The sequence below is a fragment of the Pezoporus occidentalis genome, unplaced genomic scaffold (assembly GCF_034315485.1).
Source record: "Pezoporus occidentalis ecotype Australia unplaced genomic scaffold, CSIRO_AGI_Poc_V1 ctg280, whole genome shotgun sequence".
Classification (NCBI taxonomy): domain Eukaryota; kingdom Metazoa; phylum Chordata; class Aves; order Psittaciformes; family Psittacidae; genus Pezoporus; species Pezoporus occidentalis.
The window spans coordinates 966,335-993,042 of record NW_026914719.1 but is presented as its reverse complement, the minus strand read 5'-3'; the positions used below and the strand labels follow the sequence as shown (position 1 = coordinate 993,042).

General features: G+C 56.6%; 1 protein-coding gene across 5 annotated transcripts; it reads left to right on the top strand.

Annotated features, from left to right (window-relative positions):
* Positions 1–505: 505 nt before the first annotated feature.
* On the top strand, positions 506–26,340 carry KCNC4 (potassium voltage-gated channel subfamily C member 4). 5 transcript variants are annotated; one of them, XM_062625669.1, is made up of 6 exons: positions 507–1,193; positions 1,878–2,143; positions 3,151–3,898; positions 9,159–10,095; positions 11,448–11,633; positions 17,487–17,709. In XM_062625669.1, the coding sequence occupies exons 3-6, from the start codon at positions 3,248–3,250 to the stop codon at positions 17,621–17,623; spliced, it is 1,911 nt and encodes a 636-aa protein (XP_062481653.1). In that variant the 5' UTR covers positions 507–1,193; positions 1,878–2,143; positions 3,151–3,247; the 3' UTR covers positions 17,624–17,709. The 5 variants fall into 5 exon arrangements, with proteins under 5 accessions (XP_062481654.1, XP_062481653.1, XP_062481656.1 ...); XM_062625670.1 differs by lacking the exon at positions 1,878–2,143 and having other exon boundaries at positions 506–1,193; XM_062625672.1 differs by lacking the exons at positions 507–1,193; positions 17,487–17,709 and adding an exon at positions 25,065–26,340 and having other exon boundaries at positions 1,658–2,143.
* Positions 26,341–26,708: the final 368 nt, after the last annotated feature.

The window sequence follows — 26,708 nt, the reverse complement described above, 5'->3', positions numbered from 1 at the left end:
AGCAGAGGTGGACCTTGGCCGCAGGTTGTGACGGATGCTCTGGGAAGATCCATCTTCCAAGAGAGCGTTCCAAAAGGTTGCTTTGAGGCTCATTCCCTGGGGAGCTGCTCTGAAGCATCAGCGCCTTGTGGTGCTGTGGGTGCCACCATCCACAGACCTGCGATGGGACCTGTCCCACCAAAAGCATGAAGGGAGGAGGGCAGAGGCCTTGACTGGAGCATCTAAGGGGTTGCTGAGGTTCAGTGCATCTCTTCGTGAGCAGAATCCTGAGCTGGAAGGACCTGCAGAGGTTGCTGTGTCCACCTCTACTCCAAAGCAGGATTTTCTCTCCCTAAAGTGAGCTGAAGTCCACCTTCCTCCTCTGTCGCTCCATGGATGGGGATATGGCATGATCGCCACCCTCTCCTTTAGGCCATGCAGCCCTTGGAGCATCCTGTGGGCCACCATGCTGGCCTTGGTGTGCCAAGCTGTCACATGTCCTGTGTGTAGGGCTCAGGGTGTTGTGCTGGGTCAGGGGGAGAAACAGGGCAGAGACCTGGGGAGACACCCAGATGTCCCCTACCCATCCTCAGGACCCACCTGAGGGCTGTGGGACCCACCTGCTCTTCAGTGCATCCCGCTGTGGATGTTATCTGAGATGCCTTCAGCCTTGCAGGAGGCCCCTGCAGAAGTGACTCCCTCTTGCTCCAAAAAGGCCCTTTTTTATCAAAGCTTTTTCTATTTTTTCTCTCTTTTCCTTTCTGTTTTTTTTTTTTTCATGGACATTAACAATCCGAAGGCATATTTCGAGAGCAGACAGCTTTGGGCGGGTGTTGCTGGCTTAAAGATCTCTTCCTTCCCCAGATACAACCCATTTGTCTGCCTGGCCACCTCCTCCCACCCCGGGATCAGCCATGCTTGGGTACACCAAGATCTCCATGGGATGAAAGCCACCGGGATGAAATATTAGCAGCAGGTCGCTGCATTCCTTCCCTCCCGGCCGAGCCCGCGCTGCGGGGATGAGGAGCTGAGCTGCAATGCCTGCCCGGTGATGCAAGGCTCCATCTTTCCAGCACGGTTTTCCCTGGGGCTCCGAGCTCTCCCGCTGGTGCAGCCCCGGGTGGTTTGGGTGTGGAGCTACCCCAGCCTCCCCCCGCTCAGGATCCGGCCCTGGAAGCTGTTGCAGTTACTCTTGGAGCAGGGCTCTCTTGGGGGTAAGATCTGAAGCGCGGCTCTCAACGCCTCGTGGTGGTGGTTTTGGGTGGAGCTTTGCCCCCAGTCACCCCCCCAGCACCCCCAGTAAGGGGCGAGCGTGGCACCGAGGGGACAGACTGGGGCAGGGGGTGCGGAGGGACATGGGGGGATGCTCAGAGCCTGGGGAGATGTAGAGGGGGATGCTGGAGTGGGGCAGCATCCCCCACTCACTGTCCCTTCACCCTGCACCGAGGACTCTGTTATCCAAGTGCTGATCCCCCCCGGTTCACCCCCTGACACCTCAATAGCGGGCCTGTGCTGGGCTTGGATCCTATCTGCGACCCCAAAGGACGCACCTGCACCTCCTCGCCCTGGCAGCATGGGGTCCCTTGGGTCTCCACCGTGGTGACAGCCTTGTCCCCTGGGCCACCGCAGCTCTTCACCTCCTCCCCAGCCCGAGGAGATGGGGCTGAGCATCCCCAGGAGATGGGGCTGAGCATCCCCAGGAGATGGGCTGAGCATCCCCAGCCCCCCGGGGGTGCAAGACCCCCCCCAGGGAGGAGGGTTTAGGGGAAGGGCCCCTGGTACTGGGGTGGTTGGTACCCTGCTCCCAGCGTCGGGGTGCAGCCGTGGGGAAGGGGCATCTTCCACTCGAGAGCTGAAAGAGGACGAGGAGATGCTGAGGGAGGGTGATGGGAGGGAAGGGGGCGTCTGGTCTGTCCGCAGGCACCCGGCTCCCCACCTGCCACGGCTCCGCGCTCGGGGTCGGTCTCTCCTGACCTCCCGGTGAGCGAGGGATTGCGAGCCAGGGAGGGATGGGATCTGCTCGAGCCTCTGCCAAGAGCTGGCTCCGGATCCGCAGGCAGCTCCGGGCTGCATTTCCCCTCCGGCGCGAAGCGGAGCCGGGGTGTCCGGGGTTCACTCCTCGCTGACACCGAGCCCCGAGACCCTCACCCGCAGCCGCGGGGAGGTGAGCGGGGCCTGGGGGTGCGGGGGGCCGGGGGGGGGCCGGGGCGGAGGGATGCGGGGAGGAGGGAGGGATGCGGGATGGAGGAGCGTGGCTGGGAGGGAGGGATGGAGGGATGAAGGCGGGCGGGGGGCGCAGCGGGGGGCTGTGAAGCGGGGCGCTGGGGCTCGGGGGGGGGGGGTCCCCGGCCCCCCCGGCGGGGCGGTACCGGCTCCCGTAACCCCGCCGCTTGCTCCCAGATCTATAAAAGCCCCGGGGGGGCGGCGGCGGCGCCGCTTCCCCCGCCCCGAGCCCCGGAGCTGCTCCCGGGAGCGACCGCGGGGCGCAACAGGGCCCCCCCGGCCCGGCCACGCGTGAGCGCGGCCCCCGGCGTCGCAGCCCCCCCCAACTCAGGGGAAGGCAGGGCCCGGGTGGGGAAGGGGGGGGGCAGCGGGAGGGGAGGCGGAGGGGTCGCATCCATCAACACCCCCCCAGGTCGGGAACCAGGAACGAGCCCCCCCCCACCGCCGCTGTCCCCCTTCTCCCCGAGCACGGCCCGGGGGGGGGGGTGCGGAGGGAGCACGGAACCGGAGGAGCGGGAGGGGCGGGCGGCGGGGCCCCCCCGCGCCGGGCGCTGCAGGTACCGGAGCGGGGGACGCGCTGCCCTGTGTGGATCGGGGCTCAACCCCCTGTATCCCTCCTCCCTCGGCCCGGCCTCGGCGGCGGCAGCAGCAGCATCAGCAGCATCCCCAGGCGGGTCCGCATCCCCCGGGTCAGCCGCTGTGTCGTCCCCCCCCCCGCCGCCCCGAGCCCCCTCCTGCCGCACTTGTTGCTGCCCGGCGGGGCTGGGCTGGCTCCTGGGGTTTAGGGCGGTTTTATTGGGGGTTAGGGGGTGGTTTTAGGGGGGGTTGGAGGTTGCAGCCTCCCCTTGCTGTGCCCCCCAGCAGCCAGCGGTGTCCGGCTCGCCTCCAGCTTGCTCCCCTCTGAGGCCGGAGCCAAGGCTGAGCCCCACCTTTTCCCCCCTTCCCCAGTCCCATCTGTGCCCCCCATCTCCCGCCTCCGCCGACCCCCAGCTCCTCGCCCGGAGGAAGGGTGCGCGTAGCGTGCATCTCCCATCCACCGAAATCTATGATCAGCTCGGTGTGTGTCTCCTCCTACCGTGGACGCAAGTCTGGGAACAAACCACCCTCCAAAACATGCCTGAAGGAAGAGATGGGCAAGGGGGAAGATTCGGACAAGATTACCATCAATGTAGGGGGCACCCGGCATGAGACCTACAAGAGCACCCTACGGACTTTGCCGGGCACCCGCCTGGCCTGGTTGGCCGACCCCGATGCCCAGAGCAACTTTGACTTTGATGGGAAAAGCAACGAGTTCTTCTTCGACCGTCACCCTGGGATCTTCTCCTACGTGCTCAACTACTACCGCACCGGGAAGCTGCACTGCCCCGCGGACATCTGCGGACCCCTCTTCGAGGAGGAGCTGACCTACTGGGGCATCGATGAGACGGACGTGGAGCCGTGCTGCTGGATGACCTACCGCCAGCACCGCGATGCTGAAGAGGCCCTGGACATCTTCGAGAGTCCCGAGCCTGGTGGAGGGGCTGGTGGAGAGGAGCCCGAAGAGGAAGGGGGTAGGGAGATGGCCCTGCAACGCCTGGGCATGGATGACAGGCCCCCAGGCGCGGCGGGGGCTGCCGGAGGGGCTGGCTGCTGTCGGAATTGGCAGCCCAGGATGTGGGCGCTCTTTGAGGATCCCTACTCGTCCAAGGCAGCAAGGGTAAGCTCCTGAAACACAGTGGGGAGGTGGGATGGGAAGATCCGGGGGTTGTGTCTTCATCTCTCCATCCCCATGGGGGAGATGGACTTTGCTAGTGAGCCCCACCGTAGCCATCCCCCTCCCACGATGGGGCACATTGGCCATACCTCATCCTACAGGAAATCTCTTCCATCATCTCCCCATCCCCTCCCAGTGCATCGCATTTGGGCTGAAACTGGGAGCAAACCCATCCCCTGCCCCCTTTGCCCACCTCCTGGGCACACAGAGATGAGGGATTGTCAGGGAGAGTCCTTGGCAAGGCTGAGTCCTGCTGGACCTTCAGGATGCTCCAGGACAGGCAGGGTTGCTTGGGTTCCTCTCACAGGGTTGTGTGCAAAGCCACATCTAATGGCCCAGGTAAGGAGTGGGGAGAAGGGGCTGGTGCCTGCTGGCTCCCAGATCAGGCCCTGAAGCAGATGGAATCCTCATGGTTATCCCTAGGGAGCCTGTGCTCCTCTTCTAGAGCCTCAGCAGCCCCAAAGGACACCCTGTGCCTCTCCACAAGTACCTCTCCCTGAACCCCACCAGCACCCTGGTCCCATCACCCTGGTCCCCACCATCAATGCTGCCCACAGGCGGCATACGGTGCCCATCAGCACATGCAAGCACAGGCTCTGAGCCACAGTAACACCCAAATACCCGCCCCCTCCAACCCTCCTCATGTTCACACATCCCTGAGGACCAGGTACACTGTGTACACACACACAGGAGCACGTACATGCACCAACAGCCCTCCGTGACCCTCCTTGGCCATGCAGACAGTCCCTACCCACAGACACTGACACGCTCAGGATGTATCCCACGTAACCAGGCGCATCTCTGGGCTCCCAGCCTGGCCCAGGCACTATTCTGTGCCTGTGTTTCCTCTCCCAGCTACTCTTAGATCAGTCCCAAAGTGCTGCACACTGACCCACACCCCCCCCCCCCATCCCCACCTCATCCCATCCCTACCCCATCCCATCCCTGCGTGCGTATCCCCCGTCACACAGCTTATCAATCCACCACATGCACACATCCAGGCATTTGAGCTCTAAATGAATTCTAGATGTATTTAGAGGTGTAAAAAAAAAGCCCTCAATGGTAAGAAATCCTGCAGGCATTTCACACCCACCAGCAGCACACGGGGCAGGGGGTCACTTTGTCAAGGCAGTGTTTTTGCTGCTAACACAAAAGCAACACACACACGCAGAGGATGCTTGGCCAGCAAGAGCTTAACTTGTTTTAAAGGGTTTACCTGATCCTTTGCCCATCCCTGAGGGCTCATCACCTCGGAGAGATGCTCTGAGTGGTGCAAAGCTCCAAATAAAACAGGGAGGAGCCCCCAAAATAAACCCGAGCACAATAATTCAGCTCAGATTTTTCACACTGTTCTTTGGTTCTGCCTCTCCCGTGTGCTGAGCTGCTCTTGGAGAGGCATTTGCTTTAGCAGGAGTGTGTTGGAGGGAGCAGAGAGGGAACAGGTTGTGATGTGAGCCCTGGGTTGGAGTGGGACCAGTCTGCACTGGGAGCTCCCAACTTCCTTCTTCCTGCTCCAGGGTAAAGGCTCAGCTCAGCCCTGCCATAGGGATGGTAGCCGTGCAGTGCGATCCCCCACAGTCTCTTCTGTTCCTATTTCCCACTCTCAAATATCAGTATAGCCCTGCAATGGCTTAGAACTGCCTCGGCAAAGGGGAAACTGAGGCACGGAGCAGTGCATCCTGCCCAGTGCACCCAGTGAATGTGGGGAGCTGCTGCTGGCTTGGAGTCACCATCCATCACTGGAACCCATGAGCATCTCTGCGTGTGCAACTCTCATGGTGCTGCCATGGTGTTTTGGGGTGGCTGAAGTGGCATTTCTTTAATGCTGCCCCATTTTAGAGTCTCCCCGTTCCTTTTCGGAGCAGAAGGGGTGCTGCTGACCACCACGCTTGGCCTGGGGATGCGTTGGAGAGCCGGCCTTCCCCAACCCTGCAGCACTGGGCAGGAGAGCAGCACCAGTTGTGTGTGTGAACCCTCTCCCTCCATTCTGACAGCAGTGACTCGAGGGCTGTGTATCTCCAGTCCCTGCTCCTCCTCATCCATGGAGCAGCCCCTTGGGCCCTGACTCAGTTGGCTCCTGGCTATTTCCATCTTTCCCTCCTTCCAGCTCCTCTCTCCCAGCACCTCCTGAGCTGGCAGCCTTGTGAGCGTGTGCTTAGAAACTCTCCTCCCCAAGATTTCAGCCTCTTTTCCTTGTAGCATCAATCCCACGGGATCATCGATTCCTGTGTCTCTTCCAGTCTCAGTGGAAATTTGGTCCCTGAACTCCCAGTTGGAGTTTAAAACTCCCTTTCTCCCCATGTAAAGCTGCCCTGGTTGTGATTTCACCTCTACTTCCAAGCTCTCCTCATTATCCCTTTGCAACCCAACTTGTGGGGTCCTGAACCTGGCTTCCATTGGGAATTCCAGGCCAGTGACCCCCTCTAGGGCCATGGAACATCCATCTCAAACTGTTGAGCACATGTTGAGATCATGTACATCACCCATAGGTTGTGGAGGGTTGGTTTCATGGGACTTCCAGTGCTGTACTGGGTTACTTGAGCTTGGAGCAGAGGCCAAGGCTGCACTGAGCCATCTCTGGTCGGATCTGCAGCTGACACAGAACTGGAGCAGCACCATTGACTTTGCAGGGGGACGATGGCTGGCACCGGCTGTGAACCTGATTCATCTATTTTTAGAGGCTGCTTTTGCTCCTGGGGCTAAATCAGTTCTCACCTCCACGGCTCATGCAGCAGTTGCTTCATTCCCCCAGCGTTCCAGGGTCTCACTCTCTTCCTTGGTAATTTCCTCCCTCTTCTGTTGCCTTGAATTGAAGTTTTTACTCTTCCAGTCTGCCTATGATTCCCCATCCAGGGAACCCCGGGAATGTTGCTCAGCCTTCTGCTGCAAAGTGGGTTATTCTGGCCGTGTGTGGACGTGTTTGTCTGCTTAAACTGGTCTTGCTCTGAGATCCCACTTTTTTGTTGGGTTTGCTTCCCAACTTGTGCACGGCTGATGGGTGACGGCTGCCTTTGGAGCTGCTCCCATGGAGCCACATCACAGCATGTGGTCCAGTGTGGTCTTATCTGAGGGGCATGGAGCATCTCAGCATATCCCCAAGCAGATGTCTATCACCAGGGCTGGAGAATCATCTTCCAGAGGTTTCTCCATCAATTAGAGCCTGGCTTAAACTTTATTCCTAACTTAGAATCATGGAATGGTTTGTGTTGGAAGGGACCTTAAAGCTTCTCCAGCTCCAACCCCTGCCACGGGCAGGGACACCTTCCACTAGAGCAGCTTGCTCCAAGCCCCTGTGTCCAACCTGGCCTTGAACACTGCCAGGGATGGGGCAGCCACAGCTTCTCTGGGCACCCTGTGCCAGCGCCTCAGCACCCTCACAGGGAAGAGCTTCTGCCTAAGATCCAACCTGAACTTGCCCTGTTTCAGTTTGAACCCATCACCCCTTGTCCTATCACTGCAGTCCCTGATGAAGAGTCCCTCTCCAGCATCCTTGTAGCCCCCTTTCAGACACTGGAAGCTGCTCTGAGGTCTCCACGCAGCTTCTCTTCTCCAGGCTGAACAGCCCCAGTGTTCTCAGCCTGGCTTCATACGGGAGCTGCTCCAGCCCCCGATCACCCTTGTGGCCTCCTGTGGCCTTGCTCCAACAGCTCCACGTCCTCCTTATGTTGAGGGCACCAGAACTGCACCCAGTGCTGCAAGTGGGGGCTCACGAGAGCAGAGTAGAGGGGCAGGATCCTCTCCTTCACCCTGCTGCTCCCACTCTGGGGATGCAGCCCAGGGTACGTTTGGTTTCTGGGCTGTGAAAACCTTTGGAGGGCTGAAGCTCTCTGTGCTGCACCCACATGGGTTTGCCCTTGGGGACACCCCTCAAGGATGCTCCCAGCAGGCTCAGGGCTGCTGGCACATCGCTGCTGGTGGCCAGGGCTGGGTTTCTCTCAAGCGTGACTCAGGCTGTCTCTGCTGCTGATTCACTCCAGCCGAGGACCTGGGCTGTGTCTCGGTGCCGCTGCCTGCAGAACGCAGCCAGTCGGGTGGCTTTGACAGCACAAGGTCACATCCTGCTCGGGTGTGGGAGCTGCAAAGGGTGCTGAGCGGGATCTGCTCAGGGAAGCCAAACCTGCCGTGCCTTTGTGCTGGAGGAAGGTAGAAGAGCTTTTCTGACCGGAGTCTTTTCCTCGGGGGCTTTTGGATGCAGATGGGTAATGGACTCATCATGAGCTCATCCTGTCTGGGAAGGCTGAGCAGGATTGATGCGGGGACGACAAAGTGGTTTCTTTCTGACACAGCCTGAGGTTTCCATTGTGTCTTGCTGGCCCCTTCTCACTCTCATCTGAGGCAAAACAGGGTGAAGGTGATGTAGAAGGGATATAAGAGGTCTCCATCCAGTCCAACTGGTCTCACTGGTTGGGCACAGGGGAGAAATGGGAGTATCTGGGTGACACCAGGCCCAGGCAGCAGGAGGATGCTGACCTCTGCCTATCCTCTCCTCCTTGTCCTGCCCTCTCAGTGCTGGGAGCTTTGATGGCCACATCGTCTACCCCTGCAGGGAGCGGACAAAGGGCCATCTCTGATACATCCAGACCCCAAACCTCACAGTTGTGAATGGTGTGAACGCCTCATCTGGGTGGGCATTGGGATGAAAGTGAGGGAAAGATCTTTGACTTAGTCCTCTCAAAGTCCCCTATTAATGTGTGTTCCCAGTGGAGGCTTGCTCCAAACCCATGTGCTGCGGGTCTCCCTTCATCCCCATCACTGTCATTTCTGGCACATCTCCAGCCACATCTGGAGCCCAGCACATCTTCCCCTGCACCTATCGTAACACTTGGAGAAAGGTTCTGGACTGATGGCCCCAGACACTGAGGTTTGCTGTCAACTCACGGGACAGTGCAGGGAACCCTCCTCATTTTCAGTCCTTATGCCTGGGGAAGTGGGTGGCAGCAGCTTAGCTCTGGGGTGTTTTGAGGCTGGCGCGCTTGTTTTACTGATTGAGGACTTCTCCCATCCTTACTATTGCTATTCACTAGCAGGGGTTAGAAGAGATGGACCAAAGGCAGGTGACACCAGAAGTGTGTCTCAGGCTGCCCTAAAGTTGTTGTCATGGTGGTTCATAATTGCTGCTCTCCTCCAAAGAGGAGAGGTTGTCCTAAATCAGGAGGGGTTGACCCAAATCAGCTAATGGCCCATGTGGTTTCTACTACTGCAGGTAGTTGCTTTTGCCTCGCTTTTCTTCATCCTGGTCTCCATCACAACCTTCTGCCTGGAGACACACGAGGCCTTCAACATCGACGTCAACGTGACGGAGACCCTCGTGGTTGGCAACACCACGACCATCCTGCTGACGCATAAAGTGGAGACGGAGCCCATCCTCACCTACATCGAAGGGGTCTGTGTCCTGTGGTTCACTCTCGAGTTCCTGGTTCGCATCATCTGCTGTCCAGATAAGCTTCTCTTCGTTAAAAACCTGCTCAACATCATTGACTTTGTGGCCATCTTGCCCTTCTATCTAGAGGTAGGTCTCAGTGGCCTGTCCTCCAAAGCTGCCCGGGACGTACTGGGCTTCCTACGGGTGGTCCGTTTCGTCCGGATCCTCCGGATCTTCAAGCTGACCCGGCACTTTGTGGGTCTCCGGGTGCTGGGCCACACGCTCCGGGCCAGCACCAATGAATTCCTGCTCCTCATCATCTTCCTCGCTTTGGGGGTCTTGATTTTCGCCACTATGATCTACTACGCCGAGCGGATTGGGGCCAAGACGTCCGACCCCCGTGGAAGCGACCACACTCACTTTAAGAACATCCCCATTGGGTTCTGGTGGGCTGTGGTGACCATGACGACCCTGGGCTATGGCGACATGTACCCCAAGACCTGGTCGGGCATGGTGGTGGGGGCTCTCTGCGCGCTGGCCGGGGTGCTCACCATCGCCATGCCCGTGCCTGTCATTGTCAATAACTTTGGGATGTACTATTCATTGGCCATGGCCAAGCAGAAGCTGCCAAAGAAGAAGAAAAAGCATATACCCCGTCCGGCCCCGCTGGACTCCCCGACCTACTGCAAATCCGAGGAGAACTCCCCCCGGAACAGCACCCAGAGCGACACGTGCCCCTTGGCGGTAGAGGAGGGTGCAACTGAGAGGAAACGGTCAGGTGAGACCCCCAAAGTGGGGCAGAGGGAGGGGGAGACCTCCAGGAGGAGCCCCCAAGGCAATGTCTTTGGTTCCCTGTATCCCAGAGTCCCTGAGAGCTGCCCTGCTGCTGGATATACAGCCCCCAGCTCTTGGGTTGGTGAGATCTTGGTGCAGAAAGGGCTGAGGCCCTTGGGTGTCCGGGTGTTGGGTGCTGTGTTGGTGGACCAGGATGCTGCAGATCAAGATCAGGGGAGTAAAGGCCAAATCATGCTTTCCTGATGGCATAAATGAAGTCACGATAGTGTGACTCAAAGTGTCCCTACCCAGCCCATCTCTTCCTCACACTGACAGAGGTCACTTGCCCAGTTCCCATCTTAGCCTGGTAATGCCCTTGGGGTAGATTTTGTTTTGCTTCCTCCCACCATAAACCAGGACAAGCTTCACCAGAAAGGATAAATCCATGGATATTCCCTGGGACTTGACTCCACCTCCCCATTCATTTCTAGTAGATGCAGCATCCCTGCCTGGTAAGGTCAGTGCTGCTCCAAATCCCGTGCTCAGGCAGGAGCAAAGTCAGCCCCTCTCTCTTTATGGTTTGGTCTCATGACTGAGCTGAAGTTTGGGGTTTGGCCAGTCTTTCCTTCAGGTCAGGAGAGTTAATTTGCAGCAAGGACACAGGAAAGATCCTGGTTGTGCCCTAAGTTGTGCCACATTAATGATGTGGCATTCACTGAGGTCAGCCCTGAGCAGCCACACATCTGGCCACATGTGTAGCAGCGATGGTCCTTCACCTGTGAGCACACAAGGAGCTCCAAATGCCCTACAGCAGTTTTCCTTTACAAATCTCCCTTTTCCACATGCCTATGCATCCCAACTGCTCTTGAGGAACAGGTCAACCCCATCCCTTCACCCCACCACTGATGCAGGAGCTCAGGCCAGACTCTGAGCATCGCATCCTCTCAGCTAACGAACCGCAGAGTCAGAGGCCATCATTAACACTTCACCACTAACCTGAGCAGCCCTTATCTCAGCTGTGGGAGTTTTGGAGAGCTAATTCCCATCAAAGAGGTGGGTGGATCTCAAGGGGTGTTTCTTCTCTGCTTGGCTTTGCAGGGTATATAACCCTCAGCAGGAGTAAAAGCTGCTGTTTGCTGCTTGGGTTGGGATCTAGCGTGGTCCTGCTCCCCTGGTCACTCTAAGTTAGCACGTCCAGGCTGGCATGGCAACCTGAATTTGTAGGTGCTGCTTTGGGCCACTTCCAAAGTGGTCTTCTGCTTCCTTGCATGGTCTAAGCAAACCCTTCCATCCACGCCAAGCGCCTCATCCTGTGGGTTTCTTGACTGCTGATGGGTCTCTGCCACCTTCTTGCAGACTCTAAACAGAACGGTGAGGCCAACGTGGTGCTGTCGGATGAGGAGCAGCCACTGTCACCCACCGAAGAGGAGAAGCGGCCCATGCGGCGTTCCAGCACCCGGGATAAGAACAAGAAATCCTCCACGTGCTTCCTCCTGGCCACAGGTGACTTCTCCTGTGCGGCGGATGGAGGCATCCAGAAAGGTATGGCTGATGTGGGAGGTGGAGGTTTGTTGCACTGACCCAAGACAGTGGTTCATGTCCATCTGCCTGCCTGGATGTTGTTCTCTGCTCCCCAAATCCACTTGTCCTCCTGCCTCTCCATCTGCTTCATGTCCGTCCGCTAGCTCTATACTTTTGCTTTTTGCTCCCCCAAGTTCTCCTCTCCTATTGTCACCATTTGGGGTCTGTGACCCCAGGCTGGCTGCACTGCCCTCCTTGGGGACAGCACTGTCCCTTTGCTCCTCAGTGCTCCAGCTTCTCCTGTCCTTCCAGCTCTTCTCTTTGGGCTTCAATCACCCATCCCAGGGTGGTGTGAGGGGGGCATCCCTCCTGGGGCTGGGACTGAAGGTGGTCAAAAGCTTTTCAGCAGAGGAAAGAACCCACAGGCTTTTCCCTTCCTTTTCCCCTCTGATATCTTCTGGTGGGTTCGAGCGTGGGGAGCCGTGATGTGTCAAGTGCTGCCTTGCCAAAAGCACCGGGCTGCCAGCAGGGCTGTCTCCTCTGGGTTTGGAAAGTGAGAGTTGAGTGTTGAGGTTTCCAATGGGAAACTGTGGGGGAGATGAGTCAGGAAAACACAAACCTCTTCTTTCCCATGACAAAGCAACCTCCTCTTCAGCCTGATCCCTTCAACCGGCCTCCAGCCTTCTCTGCCCCACCACTGAGTGTGCCCTGGGCCTGACTTCCAGCCCCCAGGAGGGTAAATCCAGTCCCCACCTTCACCCACAAGATCCAGCTGCACCCTCGAATGCTGGGATAACTCAAGACACAGCTCAGTTCTTTAGTTCTGTAGTTTGTCTTCTGTGTCCAGGGTGGTGTGGGATGAAGACCTACCTCTGCCTCCTTGGTACCATCATCCCAGTATCTCACAGGGAATGGGGCACGGGAGCTGGGACCAGGGAGGACAAAAGATGACGTGCAGCATCTCTGAGCTGCACATCCAGGCCTGTTGGCTCGTGGTGTTGGTGCTTTGGAGACCCTCAAGGGTTTGTTGCTATAGCATTGCTTGGGATGGGCTCTGGGACACAGGGAGCTGTTTGGAGGCAATCACATTTATTACATTAGTAGAAGCAAATTGGCTGCTTCTTCAAGGGAAATCAAGAATTCCGTTTGGCATTCCTGAGCAGCCTCATCCCTTAGGAAGAGGGAAGAAATGCGAAGCTTTGCTCATCTTTGGGCAGGAGGGTGCTAGACAAATACTGCCTTGAAATGCCTCGTGTTTTTTCCTGGAAGTGTCTTTTCCTGTGCAGTCCATCTCTTAATGCCTGTTAATGGAACAGGGTGAGGGGGCTCTGGTCCTGCTCCAGTCTGGGGGGATGCTGAACTGGAAAGGATGAAGTGGAAGGATGAAAGCCAGTGCTGATCTTCATCCTTACAAAATACTCAAGTCAGGCATCCCTTCAACTGAAGCATTTGAGCTTGGTCCTGCTGGAGTCAGGACAGAGTAGATCTAAGAGCTGAGGATCCAGTGCTGCTTTGCTGGGCTCCCAAATCACATTACTCAGTTGCAGGAGACCAGGAGGTTCTTCTCCTTGCCTGGTGGCAGCAGCTATTCAAAAATGCATTTTGGTGATCTTTCTTGGCCTGTTCTGGTGTCTTTCCTGCAAATGTCATCATTAAACCAGATGTTGACATGGGTCACTTACCCCCACCTTGCTGAATTGGTCGTTCACCTGGAGAAAGGTGGATCTGGCGTCCAGAGTGTCTTGAGTGATGCATGAGACCTTTTGGGAAGAGGGAGCCTCAATATCTGGGACCAGGGAGGGGAAGAGATGATGTGCTATGTCTGAGCTGCATACCAAGCTCTGTTGGCTCGTGGTGTTGGTGCTTTGGAAGCCCTCAAAGGTTTGTTGCTGTAACACTGCTTGGGATGCTTGGCCTCTTGGGGATGGACTGGTGCGATGCTTCCGTGGGAGCTCAGGGATGATGTCTTCCCTGTGAGATGCTCCAGTGTGGTCAGGGTTAGTGGTGACCAGAGGCGATGAGCAGGGCAAAGCCAGCCTCATGCGCCCAGCCGTCGGGAGCCACGGAAGCGCCTCTTCCCTCATCCTGATTTATCTCCCGCTGAGGCTGTTTGTTCTGGTACTGGGATGCTGGCAGCTCTGCAAATTGAGATGAGCTTGGTTCTGAGCCCGACTTGCTGATGGCCATCTGTCAGATCCTGGGACAGGTACTGATGTCTGTACAAGCTGTGGAAATCGGGAGCTGGAGCTGGTTCAGGAATATGCTGCAGATCTCAGCATCCATCATGGTTCAAGCCCAATTCCAGTGGTTGGTCTCATTGGAGCAGCTCAAAGAGAAAAGTTACCCCTGCCCACCACCCCATGGGCATGGGCCGTGGAGAAGATAAAGCTGATTGCAGTGGATTGCTGCATGGCATGTGTTTCTTGTCCCTGTTGCTGCTTATAGAATCATAGAATCAGAATCGTTAGGGTTGGAAAGGACCTTAAGATCATCCAGTTCCAACCCCCCTACCATGGGCAGGGACACCTTACGCTAAATCATATCACCCAAGGCCTCGTCCAACCTGGCCTTGAACACTGCCAAGGATGGAGCATTCACAACCTCCCTGGGCAACCCATTCCAGTGCCTCCAGTGCTTCCTTGCTCCCTTGTTGCTGGTGATATATCCAGACCCTTTATCTCCCTTCAGCACTCAAGGCCTGCTCAGGAGTCCCCCAGAATGTGTCCTATTGGGGCCCAGACACATTGGGATGGGTCTGTCTTGGCACATGAACCCCTGTCCTCTGCTTAGGTGGAGGGATACGGACATAGGATGAGTTCAGCATCCCCCATGCCACTGAGACTGGTTACGATGGTCTAGGGAAAAGGTAGTGATTGAAACCAGAGTGGACAAGGGGAATGGCTTTAACCTGCCAGAGGGGAGACTGAGATGAGCTCTTAGGCAGAAGCTCTTCCCTGTGAGGGTGCTGAGGCGCTGGCACAGGGTGCCCAGAGAAGCTGTGGCTGCCCCATCCCTGGCAGTGTTCAAGGCCAGGTTGGACACAGGGGCTTGGAGCAAGCTGCTCTATGGAAGGGGTCCCTGCCCGTGGCAGGGGTTGGGGCTGGAGGAGCTTTAAGGTCCCTTCCAACAAAAACCAGTCTGGGATTCCATGATTTCAAGAGGAGGCACAGGCAATGGGGTTACATGGACGGAAAGGGATTTACCCTCCTCCGGGTCAGCTCTTGCAGCACCTCCTGTTGTCTGCACATTCAGCATGGCAACGCGGCAATTTCTGGCTTGGTTGCCAAACCCTAAAGCATCACACAGCTGATTTTTCGTCTGCTGCTTGCTATTAGTGCAGGGCTGTGACCAGCATGTGGCTTGAGCAGTGTGGGCTCGAGCGCGGGGATGCTCATGTGAGTGATGCTTGGGTTAGGGAGGGGGGAATGAAGCGAGGACAAGCCCACGTTTGCACAGGAACACACGTGTGAGTCCATGCACACACAGCTGAGCACCAGGCCGTTGTTATCAACAAGCACAGGCGTTCTTGGGCAATGCTCCTGCTTGCATTACCCTGTCCCCATCTGCTGCTGGCTCAAAGCATATGTGAGCGTGCACGTGCGAGTGGCTGCTGGTGGGCAACACGGCATTGCCCCACTGCTCTGCTCAGAAGATGCCTCTATACGGCTCCTTGGCAACAAACCCCTATATAAAGCAATCCCAGTGACCTCAGTTGACACCTATGTGAGTTACTGGGATACCAGCTCCGTTAAGGAACAGCGCTGGTGGCAATTAGCACAGCACAACTCTCTAGTGTTTTGCCTGAGTCCGTGGAGGCACCTGGCCCTGGGTTTGGTGGCATTGAGGGCTGGAGCCCTGAGCTCCTTCCCAGCTGCTCCCGTGAGTGTGGTTTAGGAATAAACTGAAGGAGAAGATGAAGTGTGGGGCTTGGGGCGGGTTTGCCCTTGGAGTCCTGTTGCAGAGGGACCCTGGGGCAATTGAGCACCTTTGTGAAATGCCACCCCAAACTGCGATGTTTGAGACTTAATCAAACCTGGCAGCAGGACTTTGGCCCTGTTCCTATGCCCATTGCCATCCTTTCCTATGCAGTGATCTGAGCAAGAGGGCAAAGAGCATCCCTATAAAGTGCTCAATCACATCAGTGGGTCCTTGCATTGCCAGCAAGCCCTGTAACATCTCTCTCTGCCAAACTGATGTTGTTTGGGTGCCGGATCCATCCATAACCCCAAGCTTTCAGGGACCAGTTTCATCTTGGCACTATTGCTTCCCATTGCATGGGCTCAGGGTGGCAGGGGAATGTGTGAGCTCTTCAAGAAGCCTCCGTGCTCCTTTGAAAAGAGCCAGGTTTGCAGAAGGATGAGCCTGAGAGAGGTTTTGGGGGGTTATTTGAGGAGCAGGGGCTCTTTGCATCAGCTGCAAGCATCTTCAGTGGGAAACATCCCCTGCTCCCACCGGCTCAGCGCTGCGCTCGCTTCTCTCCTCATTTGCTGCGTGGATTCATGCCAAAAAGGAAATAAGGAAACTGCTCTTCTCTTCTTTGGGGCCTGATTCTGCTCCTGCTTCCAATGGGGGAAGAGGAAAAGCTTTGCTGAAGTCAGCAACAGGTTTAGGCAGGTGGCATTCCGTGCCCTGGACATGGGGCTGGGTTATCCCTGCCGGCTGCTGCGGCTGGGAAATGGTTAGGGAAAAGGTATTAAAAGGGGATAAAAATCAGATTGAAAGGGACAGGGCTCTGGAGCCTTTTGCAGACGATGCCCATGTCTCAGCATCCGCCTTGGGGGTGATGCCGTGAGCGTTAATCCCTGATCCAAGCCTAAAACCGCCTCAGCTCCCGCTGTCGGTGCCTTTGCAGGGAAGCAGAACCTGAGGACGTGCCACGAAGTCCCCGGGGGGATGCGGGGCGGGTTCCCAAGCTTGGCACTGCCGAAGGGGCCATCCATCACCTTGTTTTTCTGCTGTCAGGGAGGCGCCTCCCTCCTTCCCCCCCCTCCCCGGGTCCATGCACCCGCTCGCTGGTGCTTGCAGGGAAGGCAAAGGCTGGGCTGGATTCGCTCATCCCGGGAGGATGCAGCACGGTGCAGGGCTCATCCTGGATGGGACCATCCTTATCTTTCCGTGTCTTGGCAGCAGAGCTGTCCCTGCAAGCTGCAGCGATCCAGAGAGCAGCTCTTGGGGCTTGTGTCCGAACAGGGCTGCTGCAGAGACCTAAAAAGCCAATTTTCCCTGCAAATAGGTAGTTTCTGTCCAGAAAGACAAGTGGCTTTTGACCTGTGAGAGCATTTGTTCTGGCTGTTGCTTTCCAATAAAAGCTGGAGCAATTTCTGGCTCTTTGCAGGGGGTGGGAAGGGTTCTTGTGCTTAAAGCAATAGAAATATCTGCTCTTCCATGCAGTTTCTCATGGAAAATCATGAGCGCATCTACCTGCTCCTTTCCATACAGAAAGGTGTCAGCAGCAGCTTGCTGCTACAGCCGGCTTAAAGACGGGAGCCGGGGGAATAACTCCTTCCAAATCCCATGTTTGAGTTCTGCTGCTTTTCCCCATTTGCTTCAGCCCACAAAACCCCCAGATTCATTCCTCATTCAGAGCAATTTGGGAAACCAAACCCAACACCCCCAGGAACGGTTTGGTTTCCCAGCATCAGCGACTCCGGAGTCCTGGATTCGGCTGGCGCTGCTTGGGGAGCTGAGGGCAAGGGAGGGGAAGGTCTGGATGATCCCAGGAGCTTGGCTGCCCTCAGTAAACCCTTCTTGATTGTTCTTTCGGGGGTTGAATTGGGGTGTGGGGCCGGGCGATGCTCACCCTGGTGCTCTTTGCTTTCCGAGCCTTAGGAAGGAGGCTGCTCGGCTCTAACCTGTCCCGTTTTCTTCACCAAGGCTATGGAAAATCCCGGAGCCTAAGCAGCATAGATGGCGTGGCAGGATCCACGGTGGGCTTGGCTCCCCTCACGTCCCACTGCAGCTCTCCCTGTCCTCTGCGGCGTCCCTGCTCTCCCGTCCCCTCCATCCTCTAACGCGCCGCCCGGATCCCGCTTTGCCGTGCCGTGTCGTGTCGCTCTGTACCCCCCCCCTTCCCCGGTGACACCGGGTCTCCGCGGTGCTGCCCAAGCTGGGACATCTCCAGCCCTGAGAAGCGGGCTGTGATCCGATCCAGCCGCCGTGCTCCCCCTGCCTGGTTTGCAGGACGTGTAACGTCTCCGTGGAACTTGTCTCCTCTCCATGTGTTTGGGACAATCCCTGGAGCAGGTGGGGTTTTCCCTTCTCCCCCCCCCTTTATTCATCCTAAATAAACTGGGCCAACCCATGCGATTCCCTCTGGTGTCGAGCCCTCCTTCCCGTGGGCTGTTTGCACTTGGGTTAAAGGGTGGTAGAGACGCAGGGAGGACACGTTGACTCATGCAATTATAGCTCATTGTGCTGGAAATGGCTGAGTTCGTATCATTTTAGGTCTCTTTAACTCGGAGTTTGAAAAACAGCTTCAGGTTTCTGGGGGCAACAGATGAATAAACCTCAATTCCCTGCCCAGCAGCAGTTCCCTTCTGTTTTGTGCCTTTTTCTGCCTAAGTCACACTTGCTCCTTCCCTTCTTGTGTCTGCTTCTCTGTCCAGCCTCAGGGATGGTTGTGGGGCTCAATGTGGCTTTAGCATCCATGAAAACCAGACCATGGAAGTTCTAGGGCCCTGGCATGGGTGTGGGGAGAAAAAGTAGGTTGGGGTAAAGGTTTGGCAAATAGACATGGATGCTTCCATGAGGAGATGGGAGGTGGTGGGGAGAGCAATATGGATCCCCAGGAGTGGTTGGGGAAGTGCTGCTCCTGTTGAACAGTGGGGAAATGAGAGACTTGCAACAAAACAATGCCTAAATGGATGGGGGGATGAATCCTCTTTTGAGATGGATGCAGGGTGCTATGGAGAGAATCCCCATGGGGATGGGAGCTGGGTTTGAACTGGGTGATCCCCACCCTTGGGAAGATGTGGTTGGAGTGCCCAACTGCCTGTTGTACTGCTGCTTTTTGATCACATATGTTGGGTTTTGGGATGATTTTGAGTGATATTCCTGAGCTGGAACAAAACCTGCGGTACCCTGAGTTCTGGCTCATTTCATAGAACTCCAGCCTGGTTTGGGTTGAAGGGACCTTAAAACTCCTCCAGCCCCAACCCCTGCCACGGGCAGGGACCCCTTCCATAGAGCAGCTTGCTCCAAGCCCCTGTGTCCAACCTGGCCTTGAACACTGCCAGGGATGGGGCAGCCACAGCTTCTGTGGGCACCCTGTGCCAGCGCCTCAGCACCCTCACAGGGAAGAGCTTCTGCCTAAGAGCTCAGCTCAGTCTCCCCTCTGGCAGGTTAAAGCCATTCCCCTTGGCCTGTCCCTACATCCCTTGTCCCAAGCCCCTCTCCAGGTTTCCTGCAGCCCCTTCAGGCACTGGAGCTGCTCTCAGGTCTCCCCTTCAGGAGCCTTCTCTTGTCCAGGCTGCCCCAGCCCAGCTCTCTCAGCCTGGCTCCAGAGCAGAGCTGCTCCAGCCCTCGCAGCATCTCCATGGCCTCCTCTGGCCTCGCTCCAACAGCTCCACGTCCCTCTTGTGCTGCTGCCCCAGAGCTGGATCAGGACTGCAGGGGGGTCTCCCCAGAGCGCAGCAGAGGGGCAGGATCCCCTCCCTGCCCTGCTGTTTGCTCTGGGGATCAGTCCAGCACTGCTGGCCATCCAGTTTCCAGCTCCATCATCCCAGTTCTGCTTCTCTGGAGGCATCTGGGTCTTGGGTGGCTGAAAGGAGCTGGTTTGGTGGGTGCAGCCCTGCCCCTGACTGACATCCTCCTGCTTTCTTGGCCTCTTTCCTTACTCTGGGTGCATCCAGCTCAGTGGCGCTGGAGCCTGGGACTTTCAGTCAGAGAATGGGGAGCAAAGCTTAGCTTTGGCTGTGTTTAAGAATAACAAAAGCCCCAGGAGCTTTTTGGGGCTCTCACCCTTCCCCTCCATCACAGCCAACCCAGAGCTGGTGCTCAGGGGACGCTGCAGCGTGAGGATCCCCTTGGTGGATGACTGCTCCCTGCACCTTGAAGGAGCTGAGCTGCATTTTGAGAGATCCCACAGGCAGGATCCCCCTGCTCCTTCCCAGGCTCCCCGTGCCTCAGTTCCCCTCCGTTTAGACGAGGGTGAGCACCGGGAGCCTCCTGCAGTAAAACTCCTTGCAGGCACAGTGCAAGAGATGCTACACAAGGAGGAAGCGTTGAGTGCTTCATCTGGCTCGGTTTATTTCCTCCCTACTGAGTTGAAGGAGCTGCCAGGAGGAGCCAGTCACCACATCTCCAAAACACCCCCCTCCAAGCCCTACACGGGGCCAACAACAAGCACTTGCCTTTTATTTTGCTTTTCTTCTTTCCTCCCTGCCTTCCCCTGCCTCAGCCTTGGGAGCAGATCAGCCAGAGGTGAAAGGAAGCAGAAAAGAGGCAAAAAACCCTTGGTGTCCTGAGCTGGATTATGGGGTTTGATGGCAGCAGCTCAGCACCACACAGACCCGGTGCTGCAGCTGGATTCTGCTTGGATTCAGGGTGTAATTAGGATGAGCATCCATCCTCTGCCCAGGGTATCCTGTGGTGGTTTCTGTGCCATGGGACTGATTCACCCCTCGCCAGCAGCACCAGGGTTGACGGTGTGCCTTGGTGTAGCTGCATTCCTTGGATTTCTGTAATTAAAAGGTAATTCCCACCTCAAACAATCGGGCAGCTTTCCAGGCTCCTGAATCACCCCAAATCCCCATGACCTGGGTGAAGGGGTGAGTACGGTAGCACCGTACTGGTGCTTGTCTGGTGCATCCTGCCCTTGGGAGCTGCTCCTCTCAAAGCAGGAGGAGCTGGAATAGCCCCAGCCCATGCAAGAGGGAAGGTCACCCTGGTTGCTTTCAGTGGTCTCTGAATCATAAATGATTTAACCAAGGTCATGCACTGACTTTGGGGATGAGCCAGGCATGAAAACCCAGCGCTGCTGCCCTGTCTCTTGCAGAAGCAGCACATCAAGAGCCTCAGACTTTGGGGTTGGAGTCTCTTGGAAGCAGAGGATTAACCCTGGAGCAGATCCACAGCCACCGATCCCAAGCGATCCCATCCTCTCCTTTCCCAAAGCAGCTCATCCAAACACTGGGGCTGGTTGCTCGGTGTGGAAAAGCCTTTGGTGGACCCCCAAAACCCCTTCATTCCCCATCAGAGCGACGAGGCTTGAGTGTGAGAGCTGACATGGAGCCGGTAGGAGGCAATTTTTAGCAGTGGCGTTATGCAACTCGGGAGAAGGGATGACTAATGTGCAAAAAGCTCCTCTAAACCAGCCCAGCCCCGAATGGGAGACAGAGGGATTTCAGTGGGAGGCACCAAACTGTTGAGAAACCCATCGCATCTTGTCCCTCTTCCTCCCCGCCGCCTTCTGAGCAAGTGATTTGGGGGATGCAGGAGGGGGAAAACAGCATGCTGTTATTTTTAGGTGGGGTCTGGGTTGGTTTTGGGGGCGACTTGGCAGCGGTTAATCCCCTCTTGGATAGCACTCTATGAGGAGCTGTAGCGGAACAGAAGAGCAGACCACTAAATATCTCTGGAGCTCAGGGTTTTATCTCAAACAGCGGCCAAAATTGGCTGCCTAGAGAATAGGATAAGAATAGAGCAAGAATATACGATACTTCCCCCGAATATCCTCCCAGCCACTTATCTATGTTTAGGGACCTGGCAAGGAACACACGTTCCAGCTAAGGGGAAAAGAAGGGAGAGAAAGGAAGGGTGCTTGATTTATGCCCAAGTCCTAAAATGGCATTTAACCCCCCCCCGAAAATCAACTGGTGTGCAGTGACTGTCGGGGCAGTGAGCTCACCAGCTCCATGGGATGGAGGGAGTGTGTTGGGTCTGATCTGCTGTTTTATTCTCAGTGGGATGCTGTGATTGAGTAGGAACATGCAGCTAAAGCATGGTGAATACCATATACATAGCATGGTGCCAGGTTGATGGGGCTTGGAGCAAGCTGCTCTAGTGGAAGGTGTCCCTGCTCATGGCTGGGGAGCCATGGATGAACTTTGAGGTCCCTTCCAACTCAAACCAGCCTGATTCTATGATATATACGTGCCCCTTGCCTATGTATAGTGTAATGCCCAGCAGTGTGGTACCCGGGGGAGTTTTAGTGCCCTGCAGTCCTCCTCCCGTCATGGCTGCAGATGCACGTGATGCTCAACAGCAGGATCAGAGATGCTTCATTGGGATGATGTCGGTGTTGCTGCCCTGAGGCTGAGTCCTTGCATCCCTCTGTGTGTGTGTCTGCTGAGCCCAGCAGCACTTTGGAACAAAGATCCAGCCCCCCTAACAACCCAGCCCCAGTGCCTCCACAGAGCAGCCTCGTCCTGTGGATTTGGAGGGATTTGGGGACAGTTTCCCCATTCAGCAGCAGCTTTTCCCTTCTCTCTTCCTCCTGGAAGGCTCGGAGCCCAGGTGCTGCGTGGAGGCCGTGCTGCCATCCCGGGTTACATGCAAATATTAATTGTTACTGGTGCAACAACTGCTCTGTTTCTCGGGAGATGCCTGAGAGAGCTGAGAAAACAAAGGCCTGTCAGGCAGCGGGGCGGGAGGTGAAGATGTCAAAAGAGTAATTGCTCTACCCAGAAGCAGCCTGGTTCTGGCTTCCCCAGCGCTGCCAGGAAAAATCCTCAGTGCTTATTTGATGACAATAAAACCCAATGTAGAATAAATAGCAACCCCATCCCCTGCCCATGCTGACGAGGAACAGGGCGAGCAGAGGCAGATGCAAAATAAGATGCAGTTGAGCTTATAAATAGGTGCCTCCCAGCTCCCAGTCTCTTACTTAACCTGGAGCAGACGCAGCCACAGATCCCAAGAGAGCCCATCCTCTCCTTTCACCCCATGGGGCTCCCAAAGCAGCTCATCCAAACGCTGGAGCTGGTTGCCCGGTGTGGAAAACCACAAGGCCAGGTTGGATGGGGCTTTGTGCCCCAGCCTCTGCTGGGGATGGGATTCTTATGCTTTTCCCCCATGGGAAGGTATATGGAGGCTTGGAAAATGTTTTGCTAACTGCCGGGGAGTGAATCGTGCTCTTCCCCTCATGTGGGACGGGCTGGGGCAGGGAATATGTCCTGGTGGCCATGGAACATAGAATCCTTTGGCTTTCTGCGGGAAGAGAATCAGCCCGATGGCAGCACCGCGCCGACACAAGGCTGGGGATCAGCCCTTGGCTGGTGCAGAGGATGCCCAAGGTGAGAGGTGGCTTTGTAGATGTGCAGCCCCCCAGGGTAGCATCTCTGGTCCTCACAGATGCAGGTGGCCACTGGCTTTTGTTCCACCATCCTGACATCCTCCATTGTTATGTGGTCCATGGAGATGGGCACTGTGGGAGATGCAGATGTGGGCCGGGAGGTGTTTAACTCCAACATGTGGGGAGCACAGTGGGATGCTCTGCCCCATGAGGCACTGCTGGCTCTTCCGACCCCTCCTGTGTCAGGGGAGGAAGGAAAAGGACCTGAAAAGTGTCCTGGGGTGGCCTTGGAGAGGTGACGATGGGGGCCAACCCTGCAGGAGTGTTTTGGCTTTTGCTGATTCCTCTTTCAGCAGCTTTGTCTGCAAACAACGTGGGGGGGAAGAAAAAGGAGGCAAACCCAGAAGCAAGTGCATTGGCAAAGCAAGAGGAGTTAATGTAGGACCTACCCAAACATTGTGCTGGAGCAGCTGGAGGCTGGCAGCCTGTGAATGCAGCGCTTGAGGGTGTTTGGGGAGAAGCTTCGCAGGGGAAAGTGGGACTGTGTGAAACCCAGCGGTGTGTGCCTGCACCCCCAGAGTGAGCACAGGGCAGGGAGGGGATCCTGCCCCTCTGCTGTGCTCTGGGGAGACCCCCCTGCAGTCCTGATCCAGCTCTGGGGCAGCAGCACCAGAGGGACGTGGAGCTGCTGGAGCGAGGCCAGAGGAGGCCATGGAGATGCTGCGAGGGCTGGAGCAGCTCTGCTCTGGAGCCAGGCTGAGAGAGCTGGGCTGGGGCAGCCTGGAGAAGAGAAGGCTCCTGAAGGGGAGACCTGAGAGCAGCTCCAGTGCCTGAAGGGGCTGCAGGAAAGCTGGAGAGGGGCTTGGGACAAGGGATGTAGGGACAGGCCAAGGGGAATGGCTTGAACCTGAGGAAGGTGCTGTGCGCTGCGAGGATGCTCTCAGGGCTGGAACCTGCCGCTGGAGCTAGGAGCAATAAGCTGAGGCAGGAGGGCGGTTTTCACGTGGTGGCTTTGTCTGGGGGGCAGTGATTTAACAACGAGGAGAACAGAATCTCTCCACTGTTGTTATTTATTTTTAGTGGCGCTAATTTTCTCCGGGGCTCGGAAGCTGCTTTCCAAGGCAGGTCCCTGGGGGCTGAGGGCAGCAGGGCTCGAGCTCACACACAAAATGGCTTTGAACGGGGAGGAGATGGGAGTTAAAAGCCGAGTCGTGTCCCTGGGAGATCAATCGACCTGATGGGGAGTGTTTCGAGCAGGCCACAAGCTCTGCCAAGAGCTTTTAGCTGCTCGCAGAAGTGATTGAACCAGGAGTGGGGAGGTTTTGCAGCAGCCGCTTCGTACCGGTCCCTATATTGCTGCTGGGGGATGGTGATGGGTCTCCCAAACCAGTCCTTTTGGCAGCTCTATGTGTGGGGACCTCTCCTGCAAGCCCTGGGGTTGAGGGACTTCAATCCCAAGGGTTTTTTCCTGGATGTGCAAAGCCTCTGCATCTGGATGCTGCTCATCCAAGCTGCGCAGTGATGCTCGACAGGTGATGAGACCTCTCTTTTGGGGAAAATGAGATGCTTTTGGAGCTGTGTTTGGTGTTTGGGGGGAAAGTTGGGTCAAAGCCCTGCTCAGGAGCTGGAGGAGGGGGGGATTGCAGCCAAATCCCTGGGTAGAAAGGGCAGCTCCATGCCTAATCGGGTGGATCAGGCACTGTCTCCCTGTCTGATGGCCCCTCGCCTGGAAGCTGGGTCCTGGCACACGGGGAGAGGCAGTGTTGTGACTCAGAGCTCCAATCAGTGGTAATTAATTCAATGACAACGAATGAGAGGGACAAGGAAAAACACTGTGGGATATTAATGCACCAGGCTTGGCTTTGGGACATCTGGCTCGGGAAGTTTTTGTCAAGAGCAGCTTTCTGCAGGAGAGGGCTGCAGCAGGGACAACTTCTTTCCTCTGCCCATCATTTTTACCCCCAGAATCAGCCTGGCTCCACGTTGTTTCCCAAGTTTCCATCTCTGGGTCCTTTCTGAGGCTTTGTAAAACATTTTTTTCACGATTTACTGAGGGAATAGCAGCATTTTATCCCTCTGGAGAAAACCATTTCACTTTGTAGCTACCCTGGTTTCTTCACCCTGCAATGTTTGGTCCCCTGGAAGCCCAATCTCACTCTCCCACGTCAGCTGATGAAAGCAGTGTCTAATGTGTTTAATCCTTGTGTCTTTAATTGCAGATACCTGCCAAGACGTCCTCTCTTCCAGTTACCCCCAGGGTGAGGTGGTCACCTTCTCCTGAGCTCTGGCTGGATGCAGGCAGCACCTCGGTGAGGGATGCCGTTCCTGAGGGATGCTCTCCCCAAGGGATGCTTTCTCCGAGGCAGAGGGATGCATACCCTGAGGGATGCTGTCCCCAAGGTGGTGGGATGCTGTCCCTGAGGATGAGGGATGCTTTGCCCAAGGGATGCATTCCCCAAGGCCAAGGGATGCATTTCCCAAGGCTCTGGGATGCTCCCTCTGAGGCCAATGGATGCTCTTCCTAAGGCTGAGCGATGCATTCCCCCAGGGATGCTCTCCCGGTGGCCAAGGGATGCATTCCCCAAGGGTGATGCTCTCGCCACCACTGAGGGATGCTCTCCCCAAAGGAGATGCTCTCTCCAAGGACAAGGGATGCATTCTCCAAGGGAGTTGCTCTCCCTGAGGCTGAGGGATGCATTCCCCAAAGGAAATGCTCTCCCCAAGACTAAGGGATGCTCTCCCCAAAGGAAGATGCTCTACCTGAGGCCAAGAGATGCTCTCCCCAAGGCCGGGACATGCATGCCCCCAGGGATGCTCTCCCAGAGGAGCTTTCCTTGCCCACCACAGAAGTCCAAAGCTCCAGCCACCAGCTCTGTGGCCGGGGCAGGGGGTTGGCAGCCGGGTCCCCCCCCCCAAGAGGTGCTGCAGAGCCATGGGACCAGGTTGGGGTGCTGGGGGTGGCCCCGCTCCCCTGCCTGCTGCCAGCCCTGCCACATACACACTGCCCATGTCCCCAGTGCACCCCCAGGCTGCCCCCTGCCCCTTGCCCATTGCTTTTGGATGCACCTCGCTCCTCCGGCTCCAGAGCCTCACCGGGACATCACCATCCACGCTCTGACCCCTCCATCGTCACAGAGCCGCTGGAGACCCTTCTCTGGGGCTTCAAAGGCTCCGTTCGAGGTGCCACGAGCAGGTGGCTGCCCCATCACCCCCTTCCCATGGGGGCTCACCCCAAGGTGCAGACCCCAGAGGATGATGGGGATGAGTGGGTCAGCTGGGGCACAGGGATGGGGATGGGGATGGGGAGCGATCGGTGGCTGAGGTGGGGTGAACCCGGCTGGCCTGGAAGGGTCAGTGTCTTTCTAATGCTGTTACATATCTCTGTGATCAAGGCAATACTACTCCCGTTTCTGTCTGTCCTGTTCGCATGCCTCTACCTGTCCAACCGTACTAGAGTTCAAATAAAGACATCCGCGAGCTGAGTCAGCTCCTGTACCCCTCCTGCCAATGTGTTTCCTCACCATCAGCATCCTTTGTGCCCACAAAGCCCTGTCCCAAAGCTGGGATGTCCCTGGCAGTGGGAATGGTGATTTCAGCAGCGGCGTTGCCTGGATGTTGTGGCCAAGCTCCTCACTTTATTGCACATCTTGGAGCAGAGCCCACTGGAAAGCCCACAGCAGACTGGTTTCACCATCCACACAATAGTCATTCGTTGAAGGAGAGGCTCTGCAGAGCTGACAAATGCATTGGCTCTGCCTGCTCTATCAAAGATGAAATAATCAGCATTGTGGCTGCAGCGGTGCCATCCTTAGGGTTCAGGGTGAACAGTGCATTGAGGTGAATGGGCTGGTCCTCCCTGAGCT